Source organism: Vombatus ursinus, unplaced genomic scaffold (genome assembly GCF_900497805.2).
Source record: "Vombatus ursinus unplaced genomic scaffold, bare-nosed wombat genome assembly UNPS02014794.1, whole genome shotgun sequence".
In the NCBI taxonomy this organism is placed as follows: Eukaryota; Metazoa; Chordata; class Mammalia; order Diprotodontia; family Vombatidae; genus Vombatus; species Vombatus ursinus.
This window is the reverse complement of record NW_020954572.1, coordinates 26,099,682-26,114,256: the sequence shown is the minus strand read 5'-3', so window position 1 is coordinate 26,114,256 and position 14,575 is coordinate 26,099,682. Positions and strand designations below refer to the sequence as shown.

Genomic DNA, 14,575 nt, shown 5'->3' with positions numbered 1-14,575 from the left:
GCAAGACTGTTTTAAATTTGGTACTAATTTAGCCTATAGCTATTGATATTAAGTAGACTAATCTCTGAATCATAAAGACACTAATTTCCAAGTAGTAACAACTAATGGCCCTGAAATACTGATTAGGTTAACCATTTAGGGCCCTTAAAAACAGGTCTGATGATAGAAATTATTACAATATCTCCATGGATACAGTTGTGGAAATGCTCAAGTGAAGAGTTTGGAGGACAGACAGGAGATGTAGCCAGTGTAACTGTCCCTTGGTATCTATGCATGATAGTGGACTTCTCAGACATTTGAAGGAGATGCAAGCTCACAGTCATGAAAACATAGACCTAAGTGTTGGTCTAAGTGTTGGTACCTTTCATTCTGTTTAGCGGGCTTTAAAGCCTGAAGGCACAGATCTGGCAGGGAAACTTACATTCTGCATTCATGCTGCATTTCTTGATAAGAGAAGTTTTCTCTGTCACACTGAAGGATAGTTAGAACCACGCAAAATTACTCTATAATTAATTCCTCTTCACAAGGTTCATTGGGATTCTTCAGCTTGAAAATGGAACCAAAGTTTTCTGGGGGCCTTCATGTGTCTTGGATCAATATAATTAGCACCAGGGGCTTCTGATAGTCCCACCTCTGGTAGTCACTATTAAGTCAACTAGATCGTCTTCCTTTAAGAAAGATGAAATAATCTGTGTCCATATCATACTGACAAAATGGCTTAAAAGGCATTGAACATATGTTCAACCAAGTAGGAATGTTAGGAGTTTTTTTGGGGGGGTGTGGGGGATTCAACATGTTCCATCTCCTTTTCCCCCCTTTTTGTAGAAACTCCAATCACCAGGCTATCTGATTTCTTTCCATTGAATAGACTGGTTGTTTTGGTATTGTGTTGGGTTTGGTGAATGCTGTAGAGATATTTCCCCCATCATGTCCAGGCAATATATTTACTCACAGACTAAATATCATCACCATAGGATATTTTAAAAATATTCCCAATGTCAAATATGCACTTATACAAAACTTGGTAGAATACACATAGCATATAGTAGCAGAAAAGAGCTCAAACAAAAGAACAGCTATAGATGAGTTTTTCAAGAGAAAACTACCACCACAAGTAGATGAAGATGTGTGTGTGTGCATGCATATGCACATATGTGTGGTGGTAGGCTAGAGACAGAAAGGGGATGTAATATTTTATATGCACAAAATCAGGAAATTTAGCAAATTTAGCAAAGGCTAAAGGAAAGGACAAATAACTAAACATATGACACCAGAAAAGAGCCTGCTTCTTTTGTGACCCTATTCATTATATATTTACTATATTATATATTCACTATAGTATATATTCACCCTATATAGTAAATGGGGTTACAAAAGTGAATATATGTATATATGTATTTGCCCATATATTATACACATATAGCTTTAAAGTTCTTCTGTAATCCTGTGTGTGTGCTTTTCTTAGAGTTACTACTAAGAAAACCTTTAGCAGAAAACTATTGCAAGCAAGTGGTGTCTTTGTGTCTAAACACTTCTGTTTTCATTCCATGATCAAATATGTTCTTTGCAGGGCAAATAGGGGAGTACTTGAGAGAGAAAGTGGAGCCTCTGAGAGGCTAATTGAGTGTACTAAAGGTTTTTTGGCTTGGAGGACTTTTCTAGGGTCATGAGTAAATCGTCAGTTGGTCCCAATTTCTTGCTGTTTCTTTTCTTTAAATATTTTTGAAGTTAAGTAAAAACAATCTTAATGGCAAGTTCATCTTTCAGATATCATAACCTCTATGTGCTAGGGAAAAGCATGTACTTTCTGAGGATTTTCCTAACTTTCTCAACAACTGGATATTTCCAGATTTTTCCAGGAAAAAAAATAAAGCACATGTATTTCCAGCGTGTCCTTCTTTAAATATTCATGATTTCTTTGACTGAAAAGTGAGGGGAAGATTCATCTACCCCTAAAGGGTGGCAGTAAAATAGTTTTTGATTCATTAAAACTCTAACAAACAAAACATTCTTATTGATTAAATAGTTGATTTATTTCCCTGAGGTTACTGAAATATTCAAGAATGGATCACTTAGCAAGATAAGATGTGAAAATATAGAAGTTAGTGGGGAATAGAGAGCAAATGCAATTATTTGTTTACAGAGATCAAGTGCCTCTCTAATAGCCTAACTTGAAATGAGGGAATTCCTAATTCCTTAAGTATAATGACTTCATTTTTCAAAATAATCACTTTATATCTGAATTATTTTCTGATAGAAGGGAACAACAAATAAGTTTATTATCTTCTTAACCAACTTTGGTAGTACACAGGAAATTTGTTATTCAAACAGTTTAAGTTGTAGTGCATGCAATTCCTTCTTCCAGGAAAATCAGAGGTTAGTGATTTTTGTCAGATTGAGACTAAAACCTAACACTTGCTACAGTTGGCCTTTGTTGAGGTGGGATTTTGGGGTTTCTTTTTCTTTTTTCTTTTTGCCTTTTGAGGTATTCAGAATAGGTGACAATGGCTTGCAGTTGAGAACATATGTAGAGAGACCCCTGCGGTTTATGGAAAAAGTTGTTCCATGCTGGTTGGGTGTTTGGAAAAAAAAAATACAACCAGAGTTCTTTTATGTTTTCCCAGTTAATGAATGCATGAATGTCAAAATGGGCCAATGGCCCATTCAAGGGGCAAAGCCTTAGCAGTCTCCTTCTTAAGAACACATCCTGAGATGTAAAATACATTTGCTTAACAAATTAAAATAATGAGATAATTCAATTAGTTTCTTTTTTAAAAAAGAAAGAAAAAAGGGTACATCAGGGATTATTGTAATACAAGAACAGGTCATATAGCACAAAAGGGGAATAAACTAGTTTAAAATAATGTTAAAGAGACTAAGAATGAAGAAATATATATTGAAACAGTTACTTTTTTAAAAAGCATATGAAGTAATTTATATATATATATAATATCTAGAGATATGTATCAATAATATGTTATATCTCTGTATGGTTGAAGAAAAATTGAAGGGTGAAAGGTAAAAAGGAGAAAAAATAATGGACCATCTCTATTTTCAGAAGCTTCATTATTCCTGTTACTACATTTAATAAATTAACTCTGAATTCAAACCACACTAGTTAGGGTCTATCTCTCTAAAAGCTACAAGTAAATCTTTCAACATGTAGAAATTCATTAAAGATGGGAAGGTAAAAGTTTAGCAGAACTATCCCATTAAAGCTAATCAACTTTGTATTGCTGGAGTGAAGTTGGGGATAAAGAGGGAATAGAATCCCTAAAACAAAAGCTTCAGGGACTTTCTTCTAGAAGTTAAGAGTAGAAGCTGCGTGGGGCAAAGAGGCAGGGGAGGGGTAGCAGAAACGAAGATGAGAAAGTAAATGAGAGAAAGTAATAAAGTCAGAAAGTTATAAAAGAATGCCTTAAGGAGAGAAATAAAACATTTTTGGAAGGAAAGAGGAAAAGAGAAAAATAGGGAGATTAAGGAATAATGAAGGGGACAAGCCCTATATTCTTGACTACATAATCATAGAATTTTAGAAAATGCCTAACCCAGCTGGTGGATAGAGTACTGGGCATGGAATCAGAAAGATTCATCATCATGAGTTCAAATCTGATCTCAGACACTTACCAGCTGTGCAATCCTGGGCAAGTCACTTAACCCTGTTTACCTCCGTTTTCTCATCTTTAAAATGAGCTATTGAGCTGGAGAAGGAAATGGCAAACCATTTTAGTATCTTTGCCAAGAAAACCCTAAATGGGGCTACAAAGAATCAGACATGACAGAAAAACAACTCAACTTCCCATGTCAACTGAGACTCAGAAGGCTTAAACAGTTCATCTAAGGATACAGATAACAGTCAAGCTCCAAACATTAGCTATTTCTTGACCTATTCCTACATTCTCCTATAATCATAAACATAGAGACACCATCCTCCATATCTAGAACACACTCTCCCCTCATTTCCACTTTAAAAAATTTCTATTGTCCTTTAAGACTGAGGTCAGATACCATCTCCTCCATGAAATTTTTGCTGAAACCCCCAGTTGAAAGTGACCTCTTCAAATTTTCCTAAAGCACCTTGCCCAGATTTCTCCTGTGTCCCCATCATATTCTAGCCTGAATCATACTTATTTGAATATATGCCATTTGTTCCCTTTTAGTGAACAAATGTTTATAAAGAACCTACTATGTGCTCTGCATTGTGCTAAACATTGGGGAAACAGAAAGGTAAAGGGTAGCCCCTGCTTTCAAGGAGCTCACAATCTAATTGGGGAAACAATATGCAAACAACTACATCAAACAAGCTACATACAGGATAAATAAGAAATAATAAACAGAGGGAAGACATTAGAATTATTAAGGATTGGAAAAGTGGAATTTTAGCTGGGACTTGAAGGAAGCCAGAGAAGCCAGGAGGTGGAGATGAGGAGGGAGAGAATTCCAGGCATAGGGGAAAGCTAGTAAGAATATCCATAGTTGGGAGTTGGAGGCCAGAGTCACTAGGTAACAGAATATGTGTGCAGGTTGTAAGGTGTAAGAAGAAAGAAATGTGTGTAGGGAAGAGGTAGGAAAGGTTATCAAAGGCTTTGAATGCAAAGCAGGATTTTATTATTGATTCTGGAAGTGAGAGAGAGTAACTGGAGGAGGGTGACATGGTCAGATGTGTGCTTTAGGAAGATCACTCTGACAGTTCCGTGGAGTAGGGAGAGATGTGTGACAAGCCAACTAATTAGCAGGTTAGTGAAATGGTCAAGGCATGAGGTGATGAGAGCCTACACCAGGGTGGTAGCTGTTTCAGAGGTCATGTGTGATAAATATTACAAAGGCAAAATTAACAATCCTTGGCAACAAATTGGTTATGGAGGTGAGAATCAATGAGGAATCCAGCGCAACACCCAAGTTTTGAGCCTGGATGACCGAAAGGATGGTGGTGCCCTTAACAGGGCAGACAAATTAGGAAAAAGGGAGGGTATGGGGGGAACATAATGAGTTCATTTTTGTCATATTAAATTTAAGATGTCTACAGGTCGTCCAGTTTGAAATGTCCTCTAGACAGTAAGTCTGAAGGTCAGCAGAGAGGTTAGGACTGGATACATAGATTTGAGAATCATCAGCATAGAGATAATAATGAATCCTTGGGAGCTAATGAAATCACCAATTGGAATAGTATAATAAAGGAAGAAGAGAAGAGGGCCCAGGAGAGCCTTGTGGGACATCAACGGTTAGCAAGTATGAACTGCATGAAGATTGAACAAAGGAGATTAAGAAGGAGTGGTCAGATGGGCAGAGGAAAACCAGGAGAGAGTGATGTCCTGAAAACCTAGAGGGAAGAAAGTAACAGAAAAGAAACTGATTGACAGTGTCAAAGGGGGCAGCAAGGTCAAGAAGGATGAGGATTGAGAAAAGTCCATTAGATATTAAATTAGATCACTATTAACTTTGGAGAGAGCAGCTTTGGTTGAATAATGAGGTCAGAAGCCAGACTAGAGAGTTAAGAAGAGAGTGAGAAAGAAAGTAGAGACACATATTGTAGATGGCCTTCTTAAGGAATTTAGCTGCCAAAGGAAGGAGGGATATGGAATAGGAAAGTATGGATCAAATAAAAGTTTGTTTTTTTTTTTATTTAAAGTCAGGAAAGATATGAGAAGAGAGACAGCCAGTAGGCAGGGAGAGGGGGGATGATAGAAGGGACATCTGCTAGAGAAGACGCTGGGAAACAGGGACTCTATCATTTTTTTAAAACTATCATATCCCTAGTATCTAGCACGGTGGCTTCCATACAGCAAGTGCTTAATAAGTAATTGTTAAATTACCTGTTAGCCCCAGTTGATAGTCAGCACAGCATAGGGGCCTGGAGTGCTATATTTGGAGTTAGAAAGACCAGAATCTACATCTTATTTCTAATGCCTGTTAGCTATGTGACCATGAACGATCCTCAGTTTCCTCATCTGTCAAATGGGATTCATAATACCTAAATTAGCTACTTCACAGGGCTGCTTTGAGGTAAACCATTTTTTAAACTTCAAAGTGATTTATACATGTCAATCATCATCGTCAACATCCCTCACTCCAAGGGTTGGAATCCTTTGAAAGTCTTTTTGGTATGGAAGAAGTTTCTAAATAAATGCCCAGACACTTTTAAACTAGACTATCTTCAGGGCAGGGACTATATCTTATATTTCTTTTATAAGCACCCTTCCCCTACCATATAGTACCTAGCACAAACACATAGAAGATGCTAAACAAATGGTTCATAGAGTGACTACAGTTTGCCCATCAGTCCTAGTCCAAAGGCTAGCCCCTTAAAACACATACTATCTGTGGTAGGTCATTGTCACAATCCTAGAAGGGGAAATAATGCAGAACCAAGGCAAGGGCAGGGTGGGATTAGAGAAACTCAACGGACTGGCTCCTTATGTCTTCATATTATGAGACATAGACTATAGAACATATATATATATATGCATGTATATGTACACATATGTTATATATGCATATGTGCATATATATGTGTATATACAAATATTCCCTTCAGGCCAATCCAGCTACTTTAGCAGATGTTTCTTTTATGTAGATGAGTTTGATGTGGAGGTACAGGAAAGTATATTGGGAATAAAAGAGAAGTGGAGTTCAGGAGATTTCTTGTCCCTCTTCTATCACTAACTAGATAGGTAACTTTGGGCAAGTCATTGTACTTCAATGGGTCTCAGTTTCCTCATTTGCAAATGGCTTGGCCGATGTCATCATTAAAATTTAGAAATGAAAGGTATCTTAGTGACCAACTTATTCCAACCTCCATGCCTTTGCATGGTCATCACCCTTGGCTGAAAGGCACTCTCTTTTGCCTGAAATGCACTCTATTGCCCTTTGCCTCAGTTTCCTCAGTTTCTTAGTTTCCTAGTTTCTTTCAATGCTCAGCTCACGTCACCTGCTATATGAAGCCTCTCTTGATCCCTTCAGTTTTTAGTGGCTTGCCCCTCCCCCATATATATACATACATACATATATATATATATCTATTGTATGTATATTTTGCATGAACATATGGACAAGTCATCTCCTCAATAACAGAATGTCAACTCCTTGAGGGCAAGAACTGGGTATTTTTGGCTTTGTGCCCAGCAAAAATGTATGTTCACTGTTTCCTATCCCTTCTAGCTCCAAACTTCTATGATTCCTTGATGGGGATGGCGATGGGGTTGATAAAAGGAGGGAAAGACATGAATATCTCCCTTTGGCAAGAATTTATTGAAGCCTCTTTACCACTAGCAACAGAAGAAAGTACAATGCAAAATAGCAGATAATACTGATTAGAACAAATCCACTGAAAACACACAAACAGGTGGGTTTGCATTGAAGAAAATACATGGTTTATGATCCATACTTTCCCCCTGCCTATTCTGGTAGTTTCTCTAACCAAATCCACCAGTGGGGGAAGAAAAAAAAAGAAAAAGAAAAACTGCTCCCCTCACCCTCACTCGACTTCCAAATTAAAAACATTTTACAGGTTAGTAAATCTCCAGCTGAGGTGATGTAGCAAAGAACAGCTGTGAAGTAATTTTGATAATGATGAGAATAATAAGCACATGGCAAGGTTCAGGGCTTTGCTGTTACAGCTTCAGTGCTCCTGAATAGATAAAAGTGATTAAATACTCCTGATTATCCCTGACCAATATGTAATGGATTTACAGCCCTTTCAATTAGTCAGTATTTGCTTAGGACTCATTATTTTGTCTTTGGTTAAGTAATCAGCCCAGAGACTGCATGTTCTGTCTAATTCCTCTGAGCCAAGCCAGTACAGGGCCCTGACCTTTGAAATGGCCATAGCTGCAAGGCAAGAATACCTACTGCTCCAGCAGAGACATTGGTTCTTCTAGCTAATCCTGACACCACAGGCCAGATCAATACACCTTAGTTTGCTACTAATGTCCTTACATCAAAATGGCTGATTTAGGAATGTGGCTCTATCACTCTCACTTCCTTATAACCAACCTGCCTGCCCCCTTGCCCTCTGTGGCTTTGGCAGAGCAGCAGAGCAGCAGTCACCACCATGAATCAAAGTGGAACCTTGTCCTGGAACCATGACACTGTAGCTAATGTCATTCAGCATGGCAACACACAAGTTAGGTAATCAAAGAAAATTTTCTCCTTTCAATATACTAACCCATTTATTCTCATCATTAGCCCAAATAGGATGGGTGAAAAAAACAATCTTATAACAAGAAAAATCAATAAAAAAATTCCACCCATTTCTAGCATTTCCATATGAACGGTAAAATACAAAAGATATGATGGCCTCTCTGAAAAAAGTATATTATGATACCCAAATGATGCTGTAATAGTCACCAGTATGCCAACATATAAACTAATTGCAAAAAGGCGAATGTCACTAGAAGTATTGCACATATTTTATCCCTTTACCCCCAAAGCGAAGAAGACCAGCTTTTAAGATAATGGTCTTGAACAGACAACGACCACAATGACAATGACAAATCTTTAATCTCCACCTTACAGTACATTATGAGAGCAGAGCATTATGAGAACGTACAAGCCTGTTACATGTGTCACATGAACATCTTGCAAGTTTGCAAACTGATTCTGCAATTCAGCACCTGAACTTGTACACTGCTATACACAAATGACCGGAAGGGTATTGCTTCCCTTCCAAGACGGAGTGCGTTCCTTGATAGTCCAAAATCCCAACCATGTTTACAGATTCCAGAACTAGACAATGGTCTTCACAACCTTGCCACTTAGATACATTTTCAGAGGATGTGCACGCATCTATTGATGTAGATTATAACCACACACAAAGTCACTGCTTAGGGTCCTATCCTTATAGGATAATCTTGAGCGGCGCTCACTATTGGAACCCCAAAGAAAAACAGCTACCCTCTACAGCGGTATCCATAGGTTGGTATAGCATTTCCATACCCATAGCTTATAAGATTCGACGAAACAGAAAGAAACGCCTTGGGAAACCATACAAATGAACTAAGCCCTATCACCTTTCTAGGAAAATAAATCTCTCAGAGTAGATATCATTGGACATGGTAAAACCATTGTTTTTGTTCCCCATCTTCACTTACTGTGAGATGCTGGAAGAGCCATGCTCTCATGATATTTGTTGCTACTTTGGGGAAGATGCCCCTTTTCTTCTGACGTTTTTTGTCCTTGTCTGGGTCATCATCATCACCTGTACCAGGTGAAGCTACACTGTTGTCTAAACCATCCCCTAGAAAGAAAGGAAAGGAAATGTATTAAGCAAAAAAAAAAAAAAAAAAAAAAAAAAAAAAAAAAAAAGGGGGAAAAAGAAAAGAAAAAAAGACAAAAGAAAAAAAGAAAAGAAAAAGAAAAAAAAGAAACAACAAGGTGTTGCTAATGATGGGCTAAGCTAAACTTGTATCAAATCCATTAAGCTTGTATATACTCTCTCATTAAGTATAATTGCAGATACAAATATGTAAAAAAAAAAATTAAGCCAGGCCTCTCCAAATGCTAATTTTGTGTGTCTCACACTTACACATATCATTAATTCAATTATAATTGTGTGCTTGACACAGCGCAGTAGCTCTTTGTCAATTATGGAATCCAATGTGGGAAAACCTGCCATAAGAAAACCCATTCAGTGTAAATGCATCCCCCCCATCCATAGTGAACACATACTGCAGGGTAATCAAGTTAAATGTTCTGTAGTCTATATATTCTAGGCTGTCTGCATAGGTGACAGTAACTGTGTCACTGTTCATTGCACATAACACACTGCCAGCTCAGCCCCTCCCAGAACTGTCACCTCCCAAGCACACGCCTGTGTGAACACACACACATACTCACACACTTCTGATATGACCCATGCATTTGCATTTGCATGACATGAAAACTTCTCCCACTCTGCATCAGTGATCATTATCATTAAATAAAAAAGATGCACATCAAGGCAGGGCACTCACTTAATCAGAAGTTTCTATCAACATCTCTCTCTTCTATGCTTTTCTCTGGCATTAATTGTGCATTAGCAAAAATCATTTACTTTTAACAGTCATAGTTATTTTTTCTTGCCCTCCAGCAAAAATGCCTTGAAAGCCTGCCTGGAGGGCATCTAAATTATGTATCTGAAAAACTCTTCTGGCAAGGCATTGCAGGACCCCTACTTTCTTAAAATTCATACGAGCACGTCTTCCTGTTTTGGGGAAGGCATCAATCAAGAGCAGCAATATATGCCATATCCCTACATTAATATTTGAACTAATAACTTTTAAAAAAGGAAAGAAACAAGATCCGACTTGTGGCATAATCAAATGCAAAATAAATGAAGAATACTGGGACAGCACTGAGACTTTATAGATGGCTGTGTTTTCCTTGCACATCATTAGCCTGGAGCCACACGAAAGAGGAAAACAGAGAAGTGGAGAGTTTATGCTCCCTGCTGGTGTTTAAGAAGCCGAGGTCCTGGAAGGACATCTGGGAATTGCGCTGAGACGGTGGTTTTTGTAATTTAAGAATAGACATTCATTAGCAGTAAATGCCATAAATCCCATGCTAAGTAAAAACCTTGTCCAAGAAAGCCTAAAACAATAAACTCTGTGCTCACTGTAGCCTGAGCTAGACGCTCCATAGCTTCCTGAGGAATGCCACGGATCCATTGGCTAATTCCTAGAGCCTCTCCTCTTCAGTAGGACTAAAACAGATACATTTGTGCTCCGCGGAGGCCACTGGCTTCCAAACTTTGATTTCTGCTTCGTGGGGCACCCCCTGTACCTGTTTCTTTCATTCTCCACCAAAAAACCTCCACCTTCTTTGACCAGAGAAGCACAAAAACCACAGCAAAGAGCTGGCAGATTAATTTTATTGACATTTCCATTTTCACTGCAATGTGATACCCTCCATCACTTGGAAGAGATGACCCTCACTATTTGCAGACTGACAGGCCACTTCATTACAACCACCCTGCCCCAAGGCAAAGCGGCTCCCTTCCATCTGCCCAAACACTAGAGCATGACCCCTAAGTTGCTGTTCTCTTTTTCTTTGCCTTCTGTTAATGATCAGAAAAAAAAGAAAGAAAAAAAAAAGAAAAAGAAAAAAAAAGAAAGAAAGAAAGATGGGGGAAAAAGGATTCAAAGCAAGTAGGAAATAGTCAGACGAACTAATCAAAGTACCAGAAACCAAAAGATATAATTCACAACTTTTGAGAACACTGGTTAGAGAGAACCCCCTTCCTCAGTCTCTCCTCCTGACACATTCATGCACACACATGCCCCTTGCTTGCACACACACACACACACACACACACACACACACACACACACAGCCCCACACACCATATACACACTTTCCCTTATGCCAAGGAGCTGCTGCAAGGCAAATTCTCACAAACACTAATGGCTTCTGACTGCTCCTTGGCAACCCTAGCATTTTAACCTGGGTGGATGCGCTCTCCAAAATACAGACACTGGAGCTATCTCATCAGCTGTTCATGTGACACAGATGGAGAGTGGCTATTAGGAGCCAGGCAATGGGCCTTGGGGATCTGAGGTGCTCTACTGTAGCCTGAGGCAATTCTGAAAAGCAGTACCCGGAGAAGGGAAAAAAAACTCATACTGAAAGTGCAAGTTTGAAGTCAGTCTGTCTGTCTGTCTATCTTATCATAGATAAAGATATCTTTGTCTCTTTATGTAAAAATATATGTGGGTATATAAATATACCTTGCATATTATATGTGGGTAGTATATCTTTTAATTTAATGTCTTCTAAATATAAAAACACAGTCTGTAAACAATGCCTGTGTGTACATGTTTCTCTTTAAGCACATATGGTGTCTATGTATATATTTGAGTAGAAATCATCAGAATATCCCTTAAAACTCATTTGGCTCTTAGAGATAGATTTTGAGTGATCCTTACTTTAAAAGGCTAATGGCCTACTAGAGTGAACTTCAACTAAAGACTGAGTTTGCCTTTTCCATTCAATCAATGGCCCTAAAAATGAGAGAGAATATTTCCAAAATGCCTTCTATCTTGCTTAAAGGCAAAGCAGGGGCTACACCTTCAAATTATTGTATTTCACTGTATTTGGATAGAGAAAGAATGTAGGTGGTTTCTTTGATATTTACATCAAACTGGAGGGGCAAAAAAGAGCTACTTCAATTAAGAAAATAGCCCATGTATCTATGTAATAATCAAGTATTTAAGTACATCATGCTGGAATCCATGTCTAATACTGAATTTTAAGAAATAATGGACCCAGACAACTCTTTAAGACTATAATGCAGAACAGTTGCAGAGCTGAATTGGTAGGAGATTCCTCATTGGGAGTTCCTTATACCAATGGAATCCAGACTCCCTCACAATCCCACAATGAAATAGTGGCTAGGTTTTAAGAGAATCTACTGTTAAATTACTCATTATTAATGATTATACTGCCCCCTCCAAGTGAAGAGGTAATTTTCTTCCTCAAATAAAAGAAAGACACTAAAAATTTCTCCCCTATGGAACTGTTTAATCTGCAACATAATTGTTACCCCAAAATGGAATAATTATGTGCCTACCAGTACGATCTCCAAGCATGTTCTGATAGACTCAACCATGAAAAAAATATATTTGCATGGTCCTGAGGTTGTGAACAAAGGAGTTTGGGGGCCAAGTAGGGATTGGAGAACGGAATCAGCCCCGTCACTTGTCTCCCCTGCTATACTTCCATTCTGGAGACTCTGAGCACATGGACTTGATTTACTCTGCTGTCAGGAGCACGGGAATCAGGGAAGACCTTCCTCAGGATGTCTCCACATCTTATTCTACGGGTTAAAGTGAGTGGGCAAACTACTGGCGTGTGCTGCTCAATGTTTAACAACTGGCTCTCCAAGAAAACAAATGTACCCATGACACACATTTAAGCGAATCTGTGTTATCAACATTTTCTCCATTATTTTCTTAAGCCTAGACAATCAATAAACAATAAATCGAGCCCAGATTTGTAACATTTGTCAATTTCTGAGGAATACATTTTCACATGCAAATTTAATAATCAGCTCTGGTAAGCACATTGGTGTTGGCTTCAGCACATCTCTGACTATGTACACACATCCCAGAATACCATACCTCTTTAAAGATCTAACCAGAGCTGGAGCAAGTATAAGGTCTGCATGTTCCCTAAAAAATGTTTGAGGATTGCACCCCTGGTTTCTATGACTGTCCACCCAAGGCTTTGAGCCTTAACTGTGATGTGTATGACTTAACTTATCACAAAATAATGGCTTACATTTCATGAAGAATTTGGACTTTCAGTAGGTAAGACGAACCCACCCTCAAACATCAAAACAACGTTTTTAAAAAATTGAATTTATAGAAAACGTTCTATCCTAGGCGGTTGCCTAACTTACTTTACTTGGAGTCAGAAGAACTGGCCTCCAATCCCACCTCTGTGATGCTTACTAGCCACACAGCCAGGGCCTCGGTTTTCTCATCTTTAAAGCAGGGATAATACCTGCAGTACTTGATCTCACATGGTTGTTGCGAGGTTCAAAATGTGCTAATTGTATATAAAATGCCCAGTAAGCCACCAAGTGTTATATGTCTCAGTCATGACCATTTTCGTCCCCTTAATCCTGGCTTTGCTAATAGCATTTTCTCAAGTAGTAAGTTACCCATGGACCACTTAGTACCACCACTGCTCATGAAGAACTGAATTAAGATTCATTTGTCATTCTCTCCTGAAAGTGCCCAAACACTGACCTAAGTGATGCTCTCCAGACTTTTTTTTTTGCCCAAGACACTTAAAAGAGGTATTTAGTAAAGGAACACAGCATGGGATGGAAAACTACATTCAACATCTATACATGGATGGCCTCTGAGTAGACTATGACCTTGGGCATTTGATTCAATACCTTCCCTTCAATGGCATGATTTCTCATTCCATTTACTCCAAGACTTGGGTATAGTTTAGGAATGAAAGTTATCACTTGATTTGACAGCAGAGTAATGGTGGACACAAGGACATACTAAGAGAGGGAAACATTTCAACAGGCAAAGATTTGATTCAATTCAGTTCAATTCAACAAAATTATTAAACACCTACATGATAAGGCCAGTGCCAAAGCATAAACTCTTCCCATTGCTCTCCAAATAAAATAATAGAATATTAGAACTGGAAAGGAATTTGGAAATTATGAAGTCCAATGCCTCTTCCATTTTATAGATGTGGAAACTAAGGAAAAGACAGTCTGGAATAAAAGGAGACTCATGGATGACATGGGAGCGATCTTCAAATATTTGAAGGGGCAGCCGGTCCCCAGAAGGTAGTACTAGGAGCAAAATGGGTAGAAGTGGCAAGTGGTAAAGAGGCAAATTCAGGAAAAACTTCCTAATAATTAGAGCTATCATAAAGTGAAGACCCTAGGGAGGTAGTGGATTCCCCTTATTGGAGATCTTTGGGCAAATACTAGGTAACAGCTAGTGTATGTAGGTCCTGGTTCAACTGAGTGGCCTCTGATGTTCCTTCCAACTGTGAGAGTCTGTGATTCTTTGAGGTCCAGAGGGGGAAATGAATTGTACAATATCACACAACTAGTTGCCTTCCTCAG

The 14,575-nt window shown here is 38.5% G+C and overlaps 1 protein-coding gene across 9 annotated transcripts in view; it reads right to left on the bottom strand.

Moving 5' to 3' along the window:
* Positions 1 to 14,575, bottom strand: part of MEIS2 (Meis homeobox 2) — a 225,465-nt gene that overhangs the window by 148,836 nt on the left and 62,054 nt on the right. For all 9 annotated transcript variants that reach the window (XM_027870049.1, XM_027870051.1, XM_027870053.1 and 6 more), the window contains one exon: positions 9,090 to 9,235. In XM_027870049.1, the coding sequence (XP_027725850.1) occupies positions 9,090 to 9,235 (146 nt within the window). The remainder of the gene's footprint in view (positions 1 to 9,089; positions 9,236 to 14,575) is intronic.